This window comes from Pungitius pungitius, chromosome 14 (genome assembly GCF_949316345.1).
Source record: "Pungitius pungitius chromosome 14, fPunPun2.1, whole genome shotgun sequence".
NCBI classification, from domain to species: Eukaryota; Metazoa; Chordata; class Actinopteri; order Perciformes; family Gasterosteidae; genus Pungitius; species Pungitius pungitius.
Window position 1 is genome coordinate 11,327,544 of NC_084913.1, and position 25,320 is coordinate 11,352,863.

At 44.0% G+C, this 25,320-nt stretch overlaps 1 protein-coding gene across 4 annotated transcripts in view; it reads left to right on the forward strand.

Moving 5' to 3' along the window:
* Positions 1 to 25,320, forward strand: part of fndc3ba (fibronectin type III domain containing 3Ba) — a 73,407-nt gene that overhangs the window by 40,551 nt on the left and 7,536 nt on the right. For all 4 annotated transcript variants that reach the window (XM_037485782.2, XM_062557135.1, XM_037485783.2 and 1 more), the window contains 17 exons: positions 5,855 to 5,913; positions 7,441 to 7,592; positions 7,683 to 7,742; positions 7,868 to 8,006; positions 8,313 to 8,366; positions 8,643 to 8,767; positions 11,260 to 11,434; positions 11,928 to 12,014; positions 12,940 to 13,075; positions 14,589 to 14,660; positions 15,412 to 15,530; positions 15,744 to 15,849; positions 16,340 to 16,512; positions 17,466 to 17,579; positions 17,960 to 18,109; positions 19,462 to 19,742; positions 21,205 to 21,426. In XM_037485782.2, the coding sequence (XP_037341679.2) occupies positions 5,855 to 5,913; positions 7,441 to 7,592; positions 7,683 to 7,742; positions 7,868 to 8,006; positions 8,313 to 8,366; positions 8,643 to 8,767; positions 11,260 to 11,434; positions 11,928 to 12,014; positions 12,940 to 13,075; positions 14,589 to 14,660; positions 15,412 to 15,530; positions 15,744 to 15,849; positions 16,340 to 16,512; positions 17,466 to 17,579; positions 17,960 to 18,109; positions 19,462 to 19,742; positions 21,205 to 21,426 (2,224 nt within the window). The remainder of the gene's footprint in view (positions 1 to 5,854; positions 5,914 to 7,440; positions 7,593 to 7,682; positions 7,743 to 7,867; positions 8,007 to 8,312; positions 8,367 to 8,642; positions 8,768 to 11,259; positions 11,435 to 11,927; positions 12,015 to 12,939; positions 13,076 to 14,588; positions 14,661 to 15,411; positions 15,531 to 15,743; positions 15,850 to 16,339; positions 16,513 to 17,465; positions 17,580 to 17,959; positions 18,110 to 19,461; positions 19,743 to 21,204; positions 21,427 to 25,320) is intronic.

Below are 25,320 nucleotides of genomic sequence, written 5' to 3' on the forward strand. Positions count from 1 at the left end.
GGAGGGGGCAGTGGGTCGGAGGACTAAAAGGGGGAATGAAAGAAAGAGATAAAATAAGGAAATGGAAAAGAAGGGAAGCGATGGAAATAAATTGGGGGCGGAAAGAGTCCACAGAGGGGGGCGAGGGGGGGGGGGGGGGGGGGGGGGGGGGGGAAGGGGGAGGAAGGGGGATGTACAGAAAACAGAGCGAGAACAAGGGATGGCTTTACCAGCAGAGGAATGTCTTTCCCGCTGATATCATGTAACAGGACTAGTGGGATTAGAAGGGGCGGTTGTTCTCGCCAATCACAATGAGTACACCAGACGTTACCCCCACCAGCTGAACGGACCTTGTGATATAAGCGCTAAACTCTCCATCCGGCCGCTCTCTGTTCCCGACAACCAGGTTGCATAAGATTTTAAGTCCTTTCAACCGCTTCAGCGGGGGAAAAGTTCGACTTCATTGGGATTGTTCGGATTACCTGAGGTGGGGTTGTATGAGGTACCTAACCATCATGAGCCCATTACCTGGCTGGGCTTTGTGTTGGGAGGTTCACAGCTGAACACAGTCAAAGGTCTTGGAGTTTAAGGCAGAGGCTGGAAGCTGCAATAGATTCATTTGGGTCAAAGCCAGACTAAGAAGACAGCGGTTGGAGTCACAGAAACAACGCGGGCAAATGGGAAAGTTGGTTAAATAAATGCTAAAGGCGCAGGAATAAAATGGGCAACACAACTGTATATATTTTCATTAACTGTTTGTGTGCTGCTTTGGGATTGAAGAGGGAGAAGCTGGGTTTATTGCCCCTATTCTCACAAGGTTCTTAATTAACACTATACTGTACATATTCTTTTGTGAAGACTGTGACATTTTTCCAGTATTTTTGACTGTGCAAATTGATTTGAACCCAATTTGTTGTGTTTTTTGCGTGCGCAAACTTGAGTTTGTACTTTGTATCTGGTGCGGTGGATCTCCATCAGTCCGTCATTCCCATTCTTAAGAAAAACCAGAACTAAATGTCTCTGCGCCTCTCCTCTCTTTGCTGTGTTTTGGTCTTCCGCTGCCTGCCAGTCTGCAGTCACTAAAGATCTTTTGGGCAGAGCACGGTCGAATGGGGTCAGGGTTCTGAGAAACTCATTCCCCATAATCCTTTGCTGCATGGCCAGGTTGCTACGCCGTACGCAGCACGCACACACTTGCATAAACACATGTGCATACATGCGCACAAATTCATGGTCTTCCTGGAAAAGTAGGGAGGGTTTTTTTTGTGTCGCTTGGCAGTTGAGACGCTCTCTCACACAGATCTCTCTCCTCGGTGAGAGGCCTGCAGTGGACAAGGTCCCTCTGTCTCTGTCTTTGTTTACATGCACACATGAAACCCGGTTATTGAGAAAAATCAGGTTACGCCGGGGAAATAAGAGAATGCAATTTCAAGTGTTTATACTGAGACTTATTTATTTTAGTTTCAGGTTAAGTTTGACTTTGGATTTCATTATTTTGGACACAGGCGCGCACGAATAGTGATGATTCTTATTCATTGCTGCCATAGAAAGGCTCGCTTCAGTTCTTCTTGTGCACATGCACACGTGTTCCTCCCTCAGAAATCCAGCTTTGTATACCAGATTCTTCCAATCCTTGCTGTGGAAAACTAGAATTTTATTGAGCTGAAGTCCAATAAAATCTCTAACCCCCTTTTTCAATGATCAGTGCCCTGGCCATGAGAACTCAACCTTCACCATGACAACCACAATCTGTGGCATGTCCCAGCAAATGTGTGTGTGTGTGTGTGTGTGTAGCCCAGCTGTTGAGCAGATGGAATGCTCACTATGCAGCAACAGATGATAATAGTTTGGAATCCGAGGTTTGTGCCCCTCTCCACCTCAAATGTTCTCTTCTCTCTTCTTTTCAAGTCCGTCCCCAGTCCTTCGTCTCCATCCTGCTGTCTGTCCTTCCCCTCATCTCTACATCTCTCTCGCTTCCTTTCCTTCCAGCTGAGTGTCCATTGCTTTGCTTTGTACTCCATGATTAGAGGCTTGCGCTGATGGGGATCATGTCTCACTTTGCTCCTTTACAGTGACAGACACACACACACACACACACACATACCCAGTGGCTTAGTGTGTCTGTGTTGGATGGGGCTGAATGAGCGCCAGATTTTAAAAATATTTTTCTCCAAGCCATAACGGTCTTTTTCTGTCCCAGTGCAGACAGACTGTGTCTAAGAACCGCAGGCAGTCATGCAGGAGGAATGCAGCCTCCTCGCTGTCGGACAGGCTCAGTTTCACTGTGACTCCACTAATTAAATGGTTTAGGTGTATTACATCAAAACAGATTGTGGTCAACATTTCCATGTATTTGCAGAGTACTGAGGCAGCGAGGTAACCGTAGTATTTATGTGAATGTGTAAAGATAATCCAAAGGAGAGCGGAAGTCCCTCCCCTTCTGTTCGGCCTCATGGGAGCTTGTTTCAGAAAAATATGCTTGGTGGTCAAAGGCCAGAGAAAAATGATTTTTCTTTGTTTAGGTTCGACTACCCAGCGTAAACTAGGGGATACAGATACGGCTGTTCTTGTTAACCATATTTCCTTCAGCAAACCAATGTCATTTTAATGTAATGTGAAATAGAAATTTACAAATTCCACTTCACAGCTCTATCAACTCCACAAAAAACACCTGCAATTTACTTTTTTTTAGTAAAAGCAACCTATATTTGAAGGCAGTACTGTAACTACTACGTACATTGAGGTCAGTGTGGCGCTCTACTCTGCACCTACTGATGATGTCACAAAAGTGAATGCAATCCCTGCTTCACATCCTCCTGAACCCTCTCCTTTCATCCCTCCTTTTCTCCTCCTCTATGTTGATCCTTGGCTCGCTCTTTGTCCCGCAATTTCCTTGCGTTTTTGCACCTAATCTCTTACCCAGACTCCTCTCGCCTGTCTTCTCTCAATGTCTCTGTTCAGTCTGTCCTCCTCCATTGCCCATTCCTGCTCTTTTCCTGCTCTCCGCCGCGCTGCCTCGCTCCGTCTGGCTGCCCTCTCCGTAATCAAACACAGGCGGTCGGGCGCAGACAGGATGTGAGGTCAGACGAGGAGAGAGGACGTGCGGGTGCGTGGGCAGCACATAAACACAAGAAAGAGGAGGTGTGGGACAGTGAGGAGAGAGAGAGAGAGGTGGGCCGTCAGGGCGAGCTATGCTTTCTCTGCCGGCCTGAACAGAATCACAAAGTCATGGCTTTAAGGCAACACACGACATGTATTATACTTGTGTTTCCCATTAGCTTATTTTCTCATTGCACAGCTCCTGTCTTCCTCTGTTTCTCTGCTTCCACCCTGCAGCGCTGCTTCCAGTGCTTTTATCCAATCAGATTCAGCCCCTGTGTCTCTATGTAAGAGAGTCCCGAAGTCCTCCAGGTCGCGTTACACGTTAAAGTGTATAGGGACCATATTGTTGATTGTCATAGTCTTCAACCAATCAGATGTTTAGTTTGATTGGTGGGCGTATTCTTTGACGTGCCAGCAGTGCCGAGGTGGCCTCATGAGGACGTCTGCATTAACGCACAGTCCGTCAGTACGGTCAGGGTGGCTTTTGTCAAACAGAAAGCCAGCCAGCAGATCAGCTCAGGATGAAAACGCACGGCCTGCCACTGTACGGTGGGAAGAGATTCAGTTTAATTTCGAGCCGTCAGCATCAGCTCTGTGGTTGTTTCATATTAAACACTTAAGCAGCTGGACTCAGCAACCATAGCAAGTCATAACAGTCAGCGGTGAGGTAAAGCACTAGTGTTTTTCCAACTTTATTACTGGTCTCTTCAAATATTACATAAATCTCTTATTTCTGTCACAAACTTTTTTTCCCCCCCCAACTACTGAAGCATAAGTCTGGAATTTCTAACTGGTTATACCCAAGGGATTGTATTTTATAATTATTTATTTTAAAAGATATTAAATATATCATTTTTCGGTGACGACATCCTCAAAAGAAACCGCCTCTGTCTAACAAAACAAGAAGGAAAGGGATTTCTACCATTTATTATTTTACTGAAAATGTAAAAAAACAATAAAGCTAATTTCTCCGGTGCTTGATGAAGCCTTTTAACTCCCAGAGGATCTTTTCTTCAGCCATGCATACTGTCTGATCATCAACAGCCTTTGTTTAGTGAACATCTGCACCAGACACGTAGCTACAGGACGGCGGCATTAAACAGGCCGTGCGCTCCCTTCTCTCCCAGCCGTGATGAATGGGTGGAATGAGCCGGGTGAGAGCTGTTCGTGCCTGGAGCTGTGTGTCTGATGCTGTCATTATTCTGTAAAGGAGGAAGGTGAGGTGTTGTCCAAAATAGATGAAAGGCGATGAATACATTTTGTTTTATAGCCTGTGAATGAGCCAAAGAGTCCAGCAGTGATGCACTGAGTGTGTACGTCACCTGTTGAATTTACGCTGCTAACTCCACTGTACACACACAGTAGCTAAACACCCCCCCCCCCCCCCCCACCCTCCTTCCCTCAGTCATCACCAATCTCCTGTAACCTGATACTGGGACTTAGAAGACACGCACACACTCCCTGTCTCCCTTTGCTTGCTTTTTTATTCCGTCTAACACACACACACACACACAGGAGGGTCAAGTTAAGGTTGGGCTTCCATGACATCACTGTTGCCATGACTCATAAGTGTACCCCCGGGCACAGTGAGGCCCTCTCACCCACAGAACCTGTCGGAGGGACTTAGACACTGTCTCTCTCACTCACACACACACACACACACACACAGACAGACTCGTTTGCGCACACATAATCTTTCATTCATCAATTCCTACGAATGTACAGTGATCTTTGAAGTACAAGCTGTTTTTATACACAAGCATACTGTGTGTGTGTGTGCAGCGTGTTAATGTGATGCGGTCGTGTTCCAGTAACATCATACAGACTTGGTCTATACAGATCTCACACACACACACACACACACACACACACGCATCCTGGTTGATTTACAGTGGTCAGACTCAAATGGAGAAAGCGGGCCTCATCTGGTCGGAAAAACATCCACTGCGGGGATCACGTGGGGGGGAACAACCTTCCATTATACACACATACAAACAGACACACACAGACTCACTCACCCTTCTAACTACCCCGAGGGTCCAATAAATCACATTTTAAACGCATCGTATTAATGCATCAGACCTGTAGCCGAGTTTGTTGTGTGGATGTGCGCATGCTACGTGTGTGTGCCGTTACCATGGAGGAGTCCCCCCGTAACCATTCCTAGAGACGAGGGGTAAATCTGTGACATTTTTTGATAAAATACTGGAATGAAAAATGTATTGCATCCATTTTCAGCTCAACCGTATTCAGATTTGAATCCAAAATATATTGCATAATAATTAAGTCTCAATATTTTCAAAGACATGAATCCTTTTTCTGCTCTATTAGTTGGTATGATTAGTCATTACGCTTCTCCTTAGCATATGAACAAGTTGAAGAGTCTACTCCTCGAAAACCGTATCAGTGGTTACATATAATATGGAACCCATTGCTTGGATTCTGTGACTTAGGAGCTACATCCGCTCCAATTAATTGTATTGTATCTATATCAAATACTAAAATAAAGAATCAAATGTATAGAAGGCTCTAAGAGAAATCCTGATGTGACCGGCAATAATCTGCCATATTTATCACTATGGCAGCTATTTTGGGACTGTGATTTTTTTCTTTTTATTTAAAGCTTGAATCAAATTGAGCAATTCATTGATTATGAACCATGTGGACTCAATCTTCCCATGATCAGTTTCCAATATATTTCTTTTATATGTTCTGTATACATTTTTTTTAATCTTTTAATAACATCGTCTTTTGTTTGTCTCTGTCTCCTCAGATCATGATTCAGAGGGAAAGCGTATTCAAGACATGCTGTGTACAATCGACAAACCACAGGTTTGTGCTCGCCACCCCGCCACAATCTGCATGGACACACACACACACACACACGAACGAAGCACACTTATAACCACTTTCATCCAACGCCTCTCGTCTATCCAGTCGTAACTGGAATTAGGGTTGATTGATTTTAAGTCTTTCATGGCGCTGACAACGGCGACACAGAGGCCCACCCGTCATTGTAGCTGTGCTCAGTTTGGCCACATGAGGGCAGTGTCTATTCATCTGTGCCATTCACTTCCCACTCTGCCTTTTCCTGCTGAAAACCCCTTCATAACCCACCTCCATCCCAGGAATTGCTTTCGCCAGGTCAAAGGAGTGTAGCAGTCTGTGCAATTGGAAAATTTGGCAAGTTTAAGGGGGTTTGAAATAGGCAGTAAGAATGGAACTATGAGAGAGAGGTTTTTTATTTTTATTTCTTTCCGGAGATGATTTTCTTGCATGACCTCAAATTACCTCCATCAGTTTATTGTAGTTGATACTGAGAAGAAAAATAAAAGGAAGGTTAAGTAAGAACAATTCTGAGATCTTCTTTTGTCATTGGTTTCTATTTCGTCTCAAACTATGAGATGTGGTGCTGAGTCACTTTTGACACCACATTACCTGAATGCATTACAAAAGGACACAATAGATTGGTTTGGATTTATTCAGTATTCAGTCCTCCCTCTAACAGCTAAAGTACCTTGTGATGGATTTACTTATAAGTTCTGTTGGAGATGTTGTCCCTGTGACCTAAATAAAGCTGTGGGTAAACAAAATGTGTATCTTCAACATTCTAAAGATTTTTTTTCATATATAAAATGCAGAAGAATAGACATTTGTCTCTTCAACCCAAACGTCTTTTCTCTCAGTTGTCAAGCAAAAGTGTGTATCTATTTCTCAGACTCCTCTCCTCGCCACTTCTTGTTTGTGTTCTTTTCTTTTCTACATTCTATTTCTTTGTCCTGGGGTCACTTTTGTTCTCACTGCTGCAGCTATGAACATCAAACTGCATCCATCATCATCTCTGAAACCGTATTTTTGTATCCGCAGTGTACTTGTCAGCAGAGTGTGCATATTTGTGAATGAAATGCAATCAGAGGCAGATGGGCTCTCTGGCATGTGGACACCGTGATGCCATCTCATAAAACCTAATCATCATGATCAGAACTCTGCGGCTCTTCCTGTCTGTCTTCCTAGACGGTCTAGGAATGTTTGGTTTGCAGACCCTCGGGGCACATTTATCTCCATATTTAGTCGATGCGTAGTCAGGAATATTGGCTACGACTACGCAAAATCACATTAAATTCGGCTCACTCCCCGTGTTCCCGCATAACCCCATAAACATGTAGGGCCTGGCTGGCACACGGGTCGGATAATTTTTGTGTTTCATTTTAATTTTCTTTCCGTCACAATTGATTGAGCAGGAAGGCGTCCGGGGTGATGTTTTCAATGACTCATTGCTTTTAACAAATGGAAGTACAGAGACAAAAACATACAATTAATATGTAACATAGAGTATATACTTTTATGTGTATCTCCTAGGTCTCCAACGTGCAGGCGCGGGCTGCCCGGCTGTCCTGGGCCCCCCCTGCCGGGCTGGTAAACAGGCTTAGCAACGCGATGCCGCTGTCCTGCTCCTACGAGCTGTCTCTCTCTGATAAGGGACGGGATGGAAAGTATCGCCTCATATACAGGTAGGGACCTCGCTCCCAGCTACAAACACAGGAACACATCCCCGAGTACAGCGGTGGGACCTTTTGTGCTTTTGTCTGCGTGTGTTTCAGCGGCGAAGAATTGGAGTACCACCTGAGCGACTTAAGGCCAGCGACAGACTACCACGTACGGTAAGGACATTGCCGACAGAGGTTTTTTGCTTCTTTTTTTTTTTTTGTCCTACCGCTTCCGTATGGACGTCTTCGTCGTCACGTCTGCGTCGTTCACTAAATGAAGACGTCTCCCTCGTTTTTAGGGTGTCGGCGACGTACAACTCGGCTCGAGGCTCGTGCTCGGAGGCCGGCTCGTTCACCACGCACTGCGGCGCCCCCGACGTCCCGTTAACCCCCAAACTCGCCCAGCGCACCAAGAGCACCCTCACCCTACAGTGGAAGGTACTCCACACGCCCCCCAATAAACTTCACAGTGACATGGCAATTGGTTTGGATGGTATTTACAGGAAAATTGTTATAAATCAACGCCATGAATCAAGAATTCTTGATGTCTTCCCAAATGTTATATGTGCAGTAACTCACAAAAAATGGCTTAATACAAAAGTAAACAGTAAGTCCCTCTTCACCTGGATTTTATCAGCACTACAGCCCCCTATTAATGTTGATTCAATTGGTATTTTGTTTCTGCTCCGTGTCGGATTCTTTAATCCTCAGCTAATCTGTGTCTCTCTTGTCTGTCGTCCACAGCCGCCCGGCGACAACGGTTCCAAAATCACAAACTACCTGCTGGAATGGGATGAGGTTCGTCCTCCCGCTTCTCTCGCTCTCGTCGTGTCCGTCCTCCGCCATTATCTTTTTTTTTTAAACACACTCATTCGTATCACGGACGTTAATAAACGGATGTTCACCTCCTCAGGGAGGACGTGGTTAATGCATGAATTGTGTAAGATCCATGTCGGCCCCGACCTCCTCGGGTTTTTTTTTATTTTCTTCATGTACTCCATGAAAATCTCTCCTTACATGCTTTTGCAATCAGTCTTAACCCCCCCCCCCCATATATCCTTGTCTTCTCTGCAGGGAAAGAAGAACAGTGTTTTCAGAGAATGTTACTTTGGGAGCCAGAAACAATGTAGGCTGACGAGACTGTTTCCCGCCTGTGGCTACACGTTCAGAGTGGCTGCGCACAACGACATCGGGACAAGGTACTGTTGCCTCTCACTTGTGCTATACACACAAACACACAAGTGTATTCATGCATACGTCGTCACAAATGGCACAGGAGGCAGATGACTATTTCTTGTTCCTTCTTCTAATACGATCGGACGGATTGATTAATATGGGACGGCCTTTCACATGAGAACCTGAGAGGTCACTAGCCACAGGTTTAGCCCTGACTGCTCCCTACACAAACTATCCCTACACAAACTATCCCTACACTAACTATCCCTACACTAACTATCCCTACACTAACTATCCCTACACTAACTATCCCTACACTAACTATCCCTACACTAACTATCCCTACACAAACTATCCCTACACTAACTATCCCTACACTAACTATCCCTACACTAACTATCCCTACACTAACTATCCCTACACAAACTATCCCTACACTAACTATCCCTACACTAACTATCCCTACACAAACTATACCTACACTAACTATCCCTACACAATCTATCCCTACACAAACTATCCCTACACAAACTATACCTACACTAACTATCCCTACACTAACTATCCCTACACAAACTATCCCTACACAAACTATACCTACACTAACTATCCCTACACAAACTATACCTACACTAACTATCCCTACACAATCTATCCCTACACAAACTATCCCTACACTAACTATCCCTACACTAACTATCCCTACACTAACTATCCCTACACAAACTATCCCTACACTAACTATCCCTACACAATCTATCCCTACACTAACTATCCCTACACTAACTATCCCTACACTAACTATCCCTACACAAACTATACCTACACTAACTATCCCTACACTAACTATCCCTACACTAACTATCCCTACACTAACTATCCCTACACTAACTATCCCTACACAAACTATACCTACACTAACTATCCCTACACAATCTATCCCTACACAAACTATCCCTACACAAACTATACCTACACTAACTATCCCTACACAAACTATACCTACACTAACTATCCCTACACTAACTATCCCTACACTAACTATCCCTACACTAACTATCCCTACACTAACTATTCCTACACAAACTATACCTACACTAACTATCCCTACACAATCTATCCCTACACAAACTATCCCTACACAAACTATCCCTACACAAACTATCCCTACACAAACTATCCCTACACTAACTATCCCTACACAAACTATACCTACACTAACTATCCCTACACAATCTATCCCTACACAATCTATCCCTACACAAACTATCCCTACACTAACTATCCCTACACTAACTATCCCTACACTAACTATCCCTACACTAACTATCCCTACACAAACTATACCTACACTAACTATCCCTACACAATCTATCCCTACACAAACTATCCCTACACAAACTATACCTACACTAACTATCCCTACACAAACTATACCTACACTAACTATCCCTACACTAACTATCCCTACACTAACTATCCCTACACTAACTATTCCTACACAAACTATACCTACACTAACTATCCCTACACAATCTATACCTACACTAACTATCCCTACACAATCTATCCCTACACAAACTATCCCTACACAAACTATACCTACACTAACTATCCCTACACAAACTATACCTACACTAACTATCCCTACACAATCTATCCCTACACAAACTATCCCTACACAAACTATACCTACACTAACTATCCCTACACAAACTATCCCTACACTAACTATCCCTACACTAACTATCCCTACACTAACTATCCCTACACAAACTATCCCTACACAAACTATCCCTACACTAACTATCCCTACACAAACTATCCCTACACTAACTATCCCTACACAAACTATCCCTACACTAACTATCCCTACACTAACTATCCCTACACAAACTATCCCTACACTAACTATCCCTACAGTATGGGAATACATTTTACCATTGTCATTATAAACTGAGAGACAACCTCATTGCTTTTATTCTGCATGCCGCATGGCTTCTCTTCCTCTTCTCATTTTCCCCTGCATTTCCTCTCCTTCCTCTCGTCTCCCTTTTTTGTCATTATTGCGGCAAGCATCTCGCTTGCGGCTGTTAGGGAGACGGATAGGAGGTGACGGGGGTGAGCGATAGCAAAGGAGGACATATCAGTTTCCTTGCTGAAATCAAAGCAGCCTTAATGTATACTTGATTTCCCTTTGAAGCCATGGACGGACCCTTCCACAAGTAAACGGGGGCCCAAGCTGGCGTTTGATTACCAGCTATTCTTCTTATCTTCAAAAGAACCCTCTCCCAAACCCAGCTGCTGGTCATACATTGAAAATGCTTTCTGTCCTGCACCTCTCCAATTAGCTTCCCCTTCTTCCAGCCCAGCACTTACCCCTGCAGGACGCCAGTGTCCTTTTCTTCTCCTTTCCTCCGTTTTGTCCTCAGCAGGAATAATCCATAGATTGACTCATTTGCCTCAGCATTTTGAACAAACCGCAAACATGTGAATCTACATGTGTTTTGTGCAGTGGCTTCAGCACAGAGGTGGTGTTTTACACCATGGGCACCCTGCCCGCTCTGCCGTTGGCCCCGCGGCTGGTCAGGGCGGGGGTTTCCTGGGTGACCTTGGAGTGGGGGCGCCCTGAGGGTAGTCCGAGCGAGGAGCAGCTCAAATACACACTCGAGATCCAGGAGGACAACAGCGTGAGTAGCCACGCATGCGTAAACACTTATGTGAAAGCATTTATTCAGTTTAGGTCTGTGGCACAGGGCATTTTTCATCTTAAATTAATTTGGTTGAGCTTGGTGCCGTCAGTTGTGTCAATCTCACAAGAAGAGAGAGGCGGGATGAACAACAATTTCAAACAAGAAGGGCTGTACTGCTTGTGTTTAAAATGCTTGTTTAATACAGTTTGGGGAAATGAACACAAAGCAGATGCACAAAGCGGCAATTCGTATAAAGTACCAGCATAGACACAGCAAAACAGAGCCTCCTGTATGCGTTTGATTGAACATATAAAGAAGAATTGAATTGCGCCAAATACTCCCATACATGCATGTATATGTCAAAAGTCAGCATTCATTACATCCAGATGCTCAAAATGTCCATTTAAATGAACACATGCTGGCAGAATCCCAGTCACACGCCCACACACACAGACTACTGACTGTGTATCGGCATCTGTATCATCCACAGGGAATAGACTTTCATCCCAAGTACACTGGAGAAAACCTGACCTGTACTGTGCAAGGCCTGAAGAGGAGTACACAGTATAAATTCAGGGTAAGTGACATCATGACGTGTTTATGTGTTTTCTATTATTGTTATTTGGGATTTTTTTCACTTTTGTCAGAAAGACTACTTAGAGAGGCAGAGTGGAGACAGGGAAGAGGGGTATGATGTGCAACTAAGTACCACAGATGGTGTCCCACCCGGGACGTTGCTATTATTTTCCAGTCAGACTCCTGTTACCTCAATTTGTGAATGTGGACATTCTGCAAGATCCTTTTTAAGAGAATCTGCACTCAGTGATGTTTTCTATCCATTAAATGTTTCAAAGCGTACAAGCCCATCCCGTTAAGACAACATCCATCACATCTAAGAAGGAATACAGCATTTGGTTTGACAACAATATAACCAATAACGAGAGAAGGCAATTTACCAGCCATTTAGCAAGGAGGGAACTCGTCCCGGCTCGACTAAACTGTGTGAGAGCCCTTCATAGCGCCAGAACATTGTGGAACTAAATGTACCGACGGCAGATCTCTGTAAGCGGAAGCTTTTGCGTCAATGCTTGCTTTCCTGTGTGTGTCTCTTGTTATGAACTGTGTATTATCGTACAATCGTCTCAAAACGCACCTCACATGGACTTTCTCACACACACACACACACACACACACTGATGTGCCTGTCATCACTGTCTAATGAGGCGGCAAACAGAAACATACATGCACACACACAAAGAGACAGCACTGTGATGTTTGTGATGTTCATCCCGAGTGAACCAAAAAAAACCAAATAGATTTCCCATTGAATGGGACAATGGACGGAGTAATCTGAAGAAAAGGGATGGCGGAGGAGGAGTCAGGTGATGCACTGGGGAAGTAGCAAAGAGTTATGGGTCCTATTACTCACGCTCCATCTTTCCTCCATTTCTCCCCTTCACAAAACAATCCCCCCCCCCCCTCCCCATCCTTCTCCCCTGCAGCTCATAGCATCAAACATGGAGGGGAAGAGCAGCCCCAGTGAAGTGTTGGTCTGCACCACCAATCCAGACAAACCAGGTCCTCCATCCACACCCTCTGTTACCGCGGCAACACCCTACGGATTTACCGTCACATGGGGTAAATATCCACACCCAGACATGTGTGCTATACATCGCACATGCAAATGGAAGAGGCAACATGGATTTTTCAATTGTTCTTCTTGAAGTGGTTTTAATAATGTGTAGATTGCTGAGATAATAAACATTGTTTCACATGTTTTAGTCCTAACAAATAACAAACACATATTAAAGAACAAAAACTTGCAAGGGTCTTGCAGTTGTCTGAAGATGAATTAGACACATCGAATCAAACCAAACAGTGAAATTCTCCAATCTTACAACTCATGTTATTTGAAATATATGTATGCATTTTTTGCCAAATGGTCCCTTTTCTATTGCAAAAACAGTCCCGTTCACAAAAGTCAGCGCTAATAGTGACACGCAGAGTGGAATTATCCACACTGACTGCGATGTTGAAACACAAATACTGGATCTGTCTCGTTAGTCTGGACCTGCAGTTCGCCGTCTCTCCGTTGTTCTGACCATGATGTTCTTGGAGCAGAGATTGCCATCATACGTAAAATTGCAAAATTATATGAGTCACAACAAGAAAAGGAAATTGCATTCTACTTCAAAACATGTATCGGACAATGAGAATGGATGGATAACAGTTGCAAAGCAATCAGATTGCTGGAGCAAATCCGGGTCAAAATCCGGTCTTTGTGATTTACCCTTCAGTCTAGATAAAATACTGGAAGAGTTCAAAAGGTCATTGATTAATAGTGTTTATTTTCCAATGCCAGTAAACTCTCAAAATACTCAACTTAGCAGTATATTGCTGAATAAAAGCATTCATTCAGGTGGGATTAATAAGCTGCTGCCTCTGGGGTGCTCATGTGTTCTGCCATAATGTCGGCTTCCATCCATCTGCCCCTGCGTCAGTGCAGCAGTCAGAGCACTCTGCCCTTTCTCCCATGTTGTAAACATGGCACAGATCGTGCTGGATGTCTCTTAATCACCCTTCACATTATTGATTTGACCCTAAAAGCTATAAACACATCACATTTCAGTGCTAAACCACTGTCTTTATCTCGTCCAGTGTATTGGGATTTCCCCACCAGGTGCATCCCTTCGTTGTGTGCTGTATTATCCCTTTTGCATATTTATTAAAAACAAGTGTGTGCCTAGCTATTATCATGGAAGCAGTGTTGATAGAATAGGACTGAGATGAGGGGAAACCAAGTAGGTTCTCTCCATCAATGCTGATTTATCTGTCTTCTCTTAATCAACATCCCCAATAATATCTACAATTATTTATCCATTACAATGTCTGTAATCTGTCTTTAAATAGTCAAAATAATGTCGAAGTTTGATGAGTGTGCTCAGATAATCCTGAAGGATTTTGTTTGGCTGAAAGACAATTAGTTTGCTCCTGACACTTTATAGATCTTCCAAAATTGATGCTAAATGTCATTAAAATCTCAAACCACAACTGTTTGTTAATGCAATAGTTTGAGTTGATTTAAACTTTTATTGAAGTATTATCGGTGTTCCATGCATGAAGTTAACGAAAACAATGTATTCATTGACAGATCCTCCCCAGGACAACGGGGGTTCAGAGGCTCTCACCTACCTGCTGGAGACCTCAGAGGGAGGCTCTGAAGGTACAATTTACATCCCTCTGTCTGAGCTCCATCCATGCCAGCATTCAGCTTATCATTTTGTAAAGCAGAGCTCAGAATGTGACGTCCTCTCTGCCCTGTTCTCACTCGCTCTCTTCGACCATTTCTCTCACTTAATCTCCTGAGAAGTATAGCGTCCGTAATTCACCCTTCGTTAGCATCAATTCAGCACACAGCCCTTTTCAGAATTTACCCAGAAATCCACTTAAACTAAATGTTCTTGTGTTCTTTTAGCGGGGAGAACGAGGCATATTTTCCTGAAACTCTACCCACACGATCAAATGCATTTAGTTGTTTATTGAAGAGCAGTCTTGGGTAATAAATAAGAGTAGAACATCTTAAAATCATGACAGAGTAGCTTAAAAAAGGGCAGACTAACATCCAAGGTTATATGAACACATTAAAATATATATTGTGCTTTCACGTACTATATATTCAATTGCTGAACATCAGACACACACTAGACGGGGAAACATATACCCCAGTTAATAATCTGTTTATTGTGTGCATATCCTCCTTTTCCCCTGCTTACAGTGAACGGCTCTAACTCATCTCATTGTGGGATTTGGTGTGTTTTGATGAGCGCCTTTAATATGACTTTCGCACAGTTATGTAAATAACTGAAGCGTATGCTCTGCATAATCACAATATGTTCCACTCTCGCTGCAATTCTTTTTGCTTTGTAGTTTGTATGCGGCCGGTTGTGTGACTCGGTGTTTTGTGGTCTGTGCAGCTAGCCAATGGGAGGTAGCGTACAGTGGTCCGGCAACACAGTGTGTGTGTGAGCGCCTGGCACCTGGGACCGTCTACAGCCTACGTGTGTGTAGCATCACCACCGGAGGACACAGCCCGGTAGGAATGAAACACACACACAGAGGAAAAAACTGCTTCAGATAGTTAACTTTAGTATCGGTGTGTTGTATTGAGAAAACCTACACCCTGCATGTCGATGTTAGTTATAAATAACTATAATTAGCATGTCTGCCAGTCATTATTCAAACTGGTCTGTGACTGTGTTTTCTTCTCTTTTCTTTTGATTGCCTGTATCTTTCACCCCTCCTGAAGTGCACTGTTAGTGTTCCGGTCCGTACATTAAGCGTCCCACCAGGTCCCTGCCAGCCGCCAAGGATTGTGGGTAAAGCCAAACACAAGGAAGTGCAGTTAGAATGGGGTGAGTGCAGATGCACACATACACTGTGATCATTTTCCTTTACCCCAATATAATTTAATTGTTTTGTCAGACATCTAAATTTCCCTCTGGCAGCCTAAAATGTCTCCCTGGCCAACTTTTTTTTCAGTCTAAATGAGGCCTAATTTAGCCAATTAAATGCCTAACCTAGCCTCATTTCAGATTTAACTCTTCCAATGTCAACCCATTATCGCAGATGAGTAAAGTTATCTGTTGGCAGGGGGAAAGTTTCCCTGCTTGAAGTTCTTGTTTTAACCAGTTTAACAGTGCCGGCCAGTGCCCTGATCAGCTCAAATTCAAGCAGCGCTGTTGCAATTACTTTCTCCAGGTCAAGGTCGCACGTAATGCATTAGAACTGTTTTCCCCCCGGTCTCCATTATTTTTACTTCCTACAACCAAATTGAAACAGCTGGTGGAGGAAATATCGGCCCGGTGAACCATGTTGTGTGTCTCTCTCTCTTTGTCCATGTAGAGCCCCCTCACTCTGAAGGAGTATGCGAGGACTGCGTGTTCAGTCTGGAGATGAGTGAGGTTGACACCAAGCCAACAGAGGTGTACCATGGGTCAGAGCTGCAATGCACTGTTGGTAGTCTGCTGCCTGGTGCCACATACAGCTTCCAATTGCGGGCCGCCAACGAGGCTGGGGTAAGAAGTTCAAATGCACACAGAGCAGGAATACTGTAAAGGGAAGCGGAGGAAGAGGGCAATATTTGGAATGAAGCTCCATTTAGAGTAGACGTCTTCAACAGGGATATATATATATATATATCGCAACGCCCCTGCAGTACCTCCATATATATATATACAGTATATAATGTATAGATATCTACATATATATATATATATATCGCAATGCCCCTGCAGTACCTCCATATATATATATACAGTATATAATGTATAGATATCTACATATATATATATATATATGCGTGTGTATATAAATTAAAACATTTAACTAATTTTTTTCCACAAATGTCTTTAGAATCAGAATTGTATTTGTCTTTAAATACACATTAACAGAGTGGGAGTAAGTGTGCCATCCACAGATGCTTGAGGATTCACTGTCCCTTCTATATGTATGTTAAAATAATAGCATAAATCTGTCAATTATTTTAATAAGTTGTTATTAATTGTCAGCTCAGTGTTATGCAGGATGTATGTTTATAAATGGCAGCAGCACGGCCACCCTGTAAAAGGTTAATGAATAAATGAACCTGTGTATTATTTGAATAGCTTAGTATACAATGCACAATAAAAGGGTAGCTATGTTTATACATGGCGCTAGGCCCAGTATAATATAAAAACAATTTTATGCAATTAAGGGCCAGCATCTTTTACGTCACAGTGTCCCAGACGGACTAACGGCAGCCGCGTGACACGGCTCACGTCCACCTGGATCGATGATCCACAAACTCCAGAGTGAATTTAGTATTCAGACTGGCTGATCGAAAGGAAGCACAGGCACAGCACACACACTAAACATGCGGAGGGCACAAAAACAACAGCACTGTGTACACGCACACAAGCAGGCAACCCGGTGTGGACTGTGCTGCCCTTCCCGCCTGCGCCTAAACGCCGCGTCTCTTCCCCTCTTTTAGTTTGGAGCGTACTCCGAGCCGACGGAGGTGACGACTGCAGCGGGCCCTCCTGGCCAGTGCGGGGCGCCGTTCTTCCTTCTCACCAGTAACACCTGCGTCACGCTCAACTGGGAGGTGAGACAAACACACTCACTGTAATTATCAAATTAATTTTAACGAGCAAAGAGCAGCATAAGTGGGTCAAGCGAAACGTTACTCGGAGGCCACCTTCCCCTCCTGTTTCTACCAACCCAAAAAGCACTTTTTTCTGCCTTGGCTGTTGTGGACAAGTGGTCCCAGGAGAGTGTTTAATTTGTAGCAATCCGACTCGTCCTAGTTGATGCATCCACTTTAAAAAGAAAGCCTCTGGTGTTTAATTGAATAAAGCCTGTCTCTACTGATGTATTCCTTATTAGCCCTCGGCCTTCTTTAATGTGGCACTGTATTTATTAATTCCAAGTTCAGGTTAGATTTGCTCTGCTAAGCGCGCGCGTGTGTGTGTGTGTGTGATTCAGAGTCCCGAGGGCTCGGGCACGGACATCTCTGAGTATCGTTTGGAGTGCGCGCGAGAAGAGGAACCCATGGAGCTCATCTACTGCGGAGCTGCCACGCAGTGTGAACTGTCTGACCTCACACCTGCCACAGATTTCTGCTGCAGGCTACAGGTAACGTGCAAAAAAAACTACTCATGGGTAATAATTACAAGGAAGCCCAAGTCCCGAACACACTGAGAGCAATAGTGGACGAGACCTCTGGTTGGATGTGTGGTTCACTGCAGGCATCCGGTTCGTAATGCCAACTCCAACAAAACATCAGTATTTCAAGAAAAGGTTGCTATTTAGACAACGTGTTTGTAATTTGTCTTTTGAATTCATGTGACGTGAATGAAAGTTGAACTAGTTGAACTTGGCGTCATGTGACTTGATCTGTCCAGTTACTTGGTTCTCAAAGGACACTAAAATCACATATAACAAAAACCGGTGATTACGGCTGCGTGCACGTCAGAGACTTAGTGAGGACACGAATGCAAACACGTACATGTAAAGAAACCAGTTGATGATATTTGGTTGTCTTTATGTTCTGACTTAATTATGTTCTTTCCTGTTTTGCCATTTTACTTATGTTTCTGCTGCTTAAATAAGTGTCCTTAACACACACACACACACACACACATTCACCACACACAGACACACTCTCTCTGGCTCCCTGACCAATGCACCCTCTGAAGCTATAAATCCATTGACAGCTTGGTTTATGACTTTTCTTTATGTGCTCATTAAAGTTCAGAGGGTTGCACAAGGTGTGCGCATGTGATTTGTGTTCATCTGTGTAGTAAAAGAAAATATGTACGTCTTAAGAGGACAAAGCACACAAAACGCATGGACTTGGTAGAACACTCTGTGTGACTCATGATGTCCTGGACCTGGATGTTGGTCTGCTGAAGCATGGTTTCAAATCTGCATAACTTAATAAAACATTTCTGACTTTGTCTTTCTAGTCTCGCAAAAAATACATCTTGCGTGTAAAGAAGAATCAGAAAAACTCGGTTGGCTTTGGTTCTCATGTTCTTTCTCGAAGCTTATAATAAATAATTTATTTTTGCTGTTGTCTGCCTGTTGCAATTATCAGCCACAGTGCACAGATAATTTTAGTATTTTAGTTCACGCTTTGAATATCGTTCACATGTCCTGGTTTACTCGCTGAATTTGAGGCATTACAGCCTATCACATCGAAAAGGAATCGGCAGGACATTTAATAGAGACTACTTAAGGTAAAAAATAAATGTATAACACAGCACAACAAATATACTTTAGTGCTTTCACCACCGATTATAATTTATCTCCCTCCGCCGGCCTCCTTTTCTTCTTAAACTCTGTCTTGTTTTTATCGCGTCTAATTATCTGTGTTTTTGCCTTCTCTTCATTTTGTACCTCACTCCACGTCTTCCCTGTCCTCGGCTTCCTCCACTGCCCTCACTTGACTCTTTTTTGTTTTATTTTTTTTGCACCCACCTCAGGCGGTGAATCAGGCAGGTGCTGGTCCTTACAGCGACCAGGTGAGTTTCCGCACCCCCGCCACACATCCCGACCCGATCACCTCCCTCACCCTCCTGGAACTGCCGACCTCCCCGGAGTCGGGTCACTCCCCGTCTACCTGCCTCCTCCTGAAGTGGGACGAGCCGAACAGCAACGGGGCGGAAATCACCTCCTACGTCATCACCCTGGAAGACCAAACCGTCACTGTGGAATCGGGGACGAGTCAGCTGGTCGCAGGCCTGCAGCCAGACAGCGAATACAGGTACAGTTGGCAGGCTGAGGCACTTCTACCCTGATTGATGAGTGACTAAAACAAACATCCACCGTTAAACAGCATTTAAATGTACCTGCAAATACCCCGTGGATTGGGGGTTAGATGCTGGTGAAGCACGCTGTCTGTCCATGAGATGCTTTGGGGCTATAAGCAACATGCTGTAGGATGCAGCGGGTGCGTTGCGTAGCTCGAGCGCACATTGTGTTTGAGCAGTGAGGTCAGGCCCTGGTGCACTCAAGCGACAATAAATATTACTTTTACTCTTGAAATGTTTACTATTTTGCTTGTGCATGTGATTGTGCATATTGTTTTTTAAATTGAGGGGGGCGGACTGAGGTAAAGCGGCGTGGGAAGAGGCGCAGCGGTGACACACCATTTGTTTTTATTCTAGGCTTGTTTTTGTGCCGATGTCACTCTGCACTGTTACATAACAGCTGCCACAGAGGCAGAGCACCATTCATGTACACCTGTGTGTGTGTGTGTGTGTCCGTGTTTGTGTGCGCTTTTAGGACTCTGTGTGTGGCAGTGACGGACACTGCGGATGTTGTTTACAGCAGTGCAGGGTACAATAATAATAATATTATTTGTGTCTCATTTTGCGTGTGTCGCTCTGTGAAGGACTGCGGTCAATTGTGTTTATTGTGTTGGCGAGTGTGTTCGTCAGTGCAGGTTTTAAACGTCTCATTGTTGAAAAGTAATATTTAGACTTTTTTTTCATATCCTCTCTCTTCACTGGGCAAAATTTAAGATATGTAAAACGCTGACTGACTGAGTGTAATCCCTCATCATCAACAGCTATAACCCTTAATCTCATTCTCTTCCTTTTCTATCCCTCACTGTCTTTTAACTAGACACCTAATTCGCCAGCAGGTTTAAGGTGCCCTTTCTCCTCGTCCCTCGCCCAGCTGCATTGATTACAATGAAAGGTTTTAGTTACAGAGAATCGGCAATTAAATGCTCACTGACCACCCGAGGGCCTCCGATATGGAGGCTAATCAGCTCGTCAGACATGGGCACAAAAGGGGTGTGAAAGGAAAGGGGATTCCTAGAAGAAAGGCAGCAGGGGAATTAGAAAAACAAAGATGCATTTCTGGAGGTGCATTTTAATCACTAGTAGATCTGTGTGTCCTTGTGTGTGTGTGTGTGTGTGTGTGTGTGTGTGTGTGTGTGTGTGTGTGTGTGTATGGGCGTGCTAGTATCTCTCATGATATGGGTATGCAGTAAAAAATACGTGGACAAGAATTTTCTCTAAGAAACATTCATCCAGTTTGAAAAAGAGAGAAAATCTTATAACCTGTGAAAGCATTTGCAGCAGCGTTTGATTTTTTGCGCATGTTCTTTTGGTTTGTAAACTTTACCTGCACACAACACACGTGCAGTAAAGTAAAAAAAAGAAACACAAATTTCAGAGTAACGTTCTATAACAAACTTTTCGCACTCTGTCTTGCAGCGTGCAGATCCAGGCCGTGAATGCCTTCGGCTCCAGTCCCCTGAGTCAACCTCTGCTGGCAAGGACACGCCCCCTCCCTCCAGCCCCGCCTCCTCTCGAGTGCTCAGCGGCCGGCCCTCAGAGCCTGAAGCTGAAGTGGGGGGAAAACGGCAACACGCACACCCGCGCCCTCCTCGCCGATGACATGGTCTACACACTACAGATGGAGGACAAGAACCACAGGTGGAGTACCAACGCACACACGCCTGTACTGCTCTTCTTCTTTGGTGCTGATCGAGAAGGGATCCATCTTTCTGCGTCATCCTCGCCCTCCTACAGACAAAAACGAGAACACATCAAGATTCAAAGCTCACGTATTTACACGTAGATATCACGATAAACTAAATGGTACTTTTATGCCATGTTTAGACCATGTTTACCTCCAAACAGCTTAAGCCAAATTCCAAACCAGTGCCATAGTCCTGTGGTGTGAACCAAGCCGTTATGCCATTCACACACACCCAATTGGAATATTTACATTTCTATATTGTATCTGTTATTGTGTGGAAGTGCTCTCCGAACTCAAACTGTCCAACAACAGCTCGTCAATACGCCAATCAAAGGACCAAAAAGGTCAATACTACACACACACACACACTTGGTAGGACCGCACATGAGCAGCCTGAGTGGAGTGAGGGAGCATGTGCGCGTGAATGCCGAGCTAGGGGTACGTGGGTAGGTCCTGCATGTGTATGTGTGTGGTGTTTTTTTTCTTCTCTGTCTGCAGTAACCAGATGTACCAACAAATAGTCACGTTGGGGGCATCTGGAGCCAGCTGGACTGCAGCCTCCAACAATCAGCCCTTTATTTAAATGACTCATCAGACAGGTGTGTCAAAGAGAGAAACAGGGGCAGAGTGGGGAGAAGGACACGGGAGAAAACAGGATCTCGGACAGGGAGGGAAACGCTCATGGGAGGCGGGCAGAATCTTTGCTTTAATCAAGCAGAAATAACAAAGAGGATCTGGATGGAATAAGAACGGCATGGACAAGGAAGAAGGCCACTGCCTTTGCGGGCCACTTTGCTTTAGCAGCCAACCTGTCAGATTATCTTCCTCCCCGCCTCTATTGAGCCGTTCTGATTGGCCGGCCATCGGCGTTCAATTACGGCTTGGCTGCCAGCAAGTTGGCACCCAGGTACCTTGGCACGGCACGCGATGGTAACCTTTCCGACGCACGCGGCCACTCGGAGTCATGCCACGTACGTTGGCACAAACACACACTCTGCCAGCCAAATGAAAACATCTTTGACAGTTTAGAGAGTTCTGTTTACCCTTTTCTAATTGGCACAGTGATTCATATGGAAGTCTGCTAGTCAGCGTATGTTTTGGCCTTCGGTGACACTGCTGGCACGCACGCGCATTTGCATATTCCTGCATTCACCCAATTTGGATTGTATGATATTACAATCCCTACAACTCCTGTTCTTTCTCATTTTATAGCACCTTATATCTGTGAAGCCCAATGCATTACATGCACAGGTTTTAACAGACATTGATTTCCTACTCTTAAGCAGTATAATGCTGCTCCCTTTATGCAATATCAAAGCAATAATTTTTCCACAAAAAACACCGAAAACAATTCCAATAAAAGGCCCCTCAGAGTAGGTCCGTTTGTGTTCCACGTGACCTTTTTGTTTTGTCTCAGAATAACCTTTAATATCTTTGTGTGTATGTGTATGTATGAGGGGCCGTTTAGGACTTAACTACTGAGACACTCTCACGCACACTACTGAGACACTCTCATACACACTATTGAGACACTCAGACAGCATCTCACTATACAATGTGGGAGAATCTCAGTATACAGTGTGAGAGAATCTCAGTTACACCGGAAGGCGGAAGCAAAGAAAATGTAGTTGTTGATATTCATTTCCAGTTTGTTATCCTTATTGGCATTGCTGATTGTATCAAGGGAGATTGCAAGGGCATTTTGAAAAAAAGGATCAAATCCTTAAATTGCTTTGTAAGCAAACATATTTAATAGCCAGCTGCAATTTCCTCTAATATAATTTCACATTTGGCCAATAAATTCCATCAGTGTCATTTTTTAACCAAAAAGCATTGCTGTTTATTTATGTTTTTGACATTGGTTGTCCCCGACTCTGTCTCTCGCTGGATCTCGTTATCTCCGGACGGTCTAATTCATATTTATTCATCTCAATACATTGTTAAAAAGGTAACTCATCCTGAGAAATGCACGCCCCCTTCCCTGCATTGCATCCCTCCCACGTCCTTTTTCAACCTTGTTGTTTTTCTCCCTTCTGCCCTGCTGTCTTTGTTGGGTTATAAGATGATTTTCAAAGTGGTTTTCTCAGGTTCCCCATAATAAATCCCTTTCTTCCTCTCCGTCCCCCTCGGTCCACTCTTATCTCCCTGCGTGCAGACTTGTTGCTTGTGTTCTGTTCTCCCTTGTGGCTTCTTCTATTTCTAATTATTCCAACACTTCTGAAAGCTTTTCATAAGCTTTGAACTTTCTTTCATTTAAAAAATACCTTCTGGCAGAGGTTATGTGAGTGTAAGGACGACATGGCAACCAACGCAGTGCGGTGCCGAAAAAGCTTAACTGCTGTCTGTAATATTTCGATGCAAGTAGAGGTAGTATGGGGTAGAGAATCTATTGCAAGGTCTCATCCATTTGTTTAGTTTTTTGTCCATCTTGGTCATTTGTCCATCCTTTCCTTTATTTTGACACACCGTTTCTCCTTCTCTCTCCGAAGTTGGATGATGATGTTCGTACAATGCTGTGTTTGGAAATAAAGGACTGGCACAATCAAAGTAGCGTTTTAGGATGTTTGCATGTGAAACAAAACAAGCATTACAGTTCCATCACTATAATTAAAGGAAATAAAACATAGAATTGTATTTTATGATATAAGTGAAATATTTGCATTCATTTAAATTACAAGATGAGGAATAACTGGTTTGGTGATAATGTCTGCTTCTAGCCGCCCTGCTCTGCTCCCGGCTGTGGTTGATTTAGCTCAGGACAGAGGACGCAGTTCACCTCATTAACTCTGGCCCTCGTGTGTGTGTGTGTGTGTGTGTCTGTCTGTGTGTGTGTGTGTGTGTGTGTGTGTTTGTTGTCTCTGCTCTGCTGAGGGCTAATTGTTTTGGTGATGGAAAGTTATGATGATGGAAAAATTGACATATTTATGTAAGAATTCTTCTTTTACAGCCGTGTGGTAGTTTGAGTCTGCAGAGAGAGGACAAGGGCACACATGGTGTAGTATTAATTCTGTCGGCGCTGGAGGGGCCGCGGGTGTTAAGACAGCACGGCAAAGGATTAACAACCTCATCATATATCAGCGAGAGAGACGCTTCACGTGTCGCTAGGGCAGACCTGGAGTTATACCCCACCCCTGAACAGTGACCTCTCTTAATTCTTCTTTCCCTCTCACTCTCTCTTACTTCCTCTAACAGCAGATCCTGCATCATCATCTCCTCATTACAATTACCCGTCACCTTGCTTTTTATTCCCCTTTATTTCTCCTCTTCATCATATATGCTTCTGTCCCCTTCCTTCCATCACTGCCTTCCCTCTTCCTGGCCTCATTACTTTTGTCCCTCTCTCTACTCTCTCTCTCTTTGCCATAATCCTTACGTTGCACAGACTGAAGGCAGAGATAAATAACCACCTTTTCAGCGCAAATCTCCATTTCTCTCAGACTCCCTCATTCACTCACATATCACCTCTATTCCTGTCCATCAATCCATGCATCTAGCCAGCCGGAAGGCTTCATTAGATGTGTGACTTTGGCCTGTCAGTATTCGTCCTGTGTTTTATAAATCACCGCTATCTTTGTTGGGGCGCATTCTCCTCTCTTCCCACCAGCATCCTTGATTCTAAGCAACAACAAAAGAAGTAGCAAAAGAACCGTGTTATTTAGATGCCTGTAAACAGTGCAATGGTTCGGCGAATAATGTAGTGCACCAAGAACTGCAGAGCAGAGTGAACTGGTGAAAACCCAGAAAATGTGCTCCTGAACGGGCTCTGAGTCGGTCCTGATAAGGGCAACCCAATTATGCCTCGTCTCTCTGCTTTTTACGTTTTACTGAGTTTATCTATCATCACATCT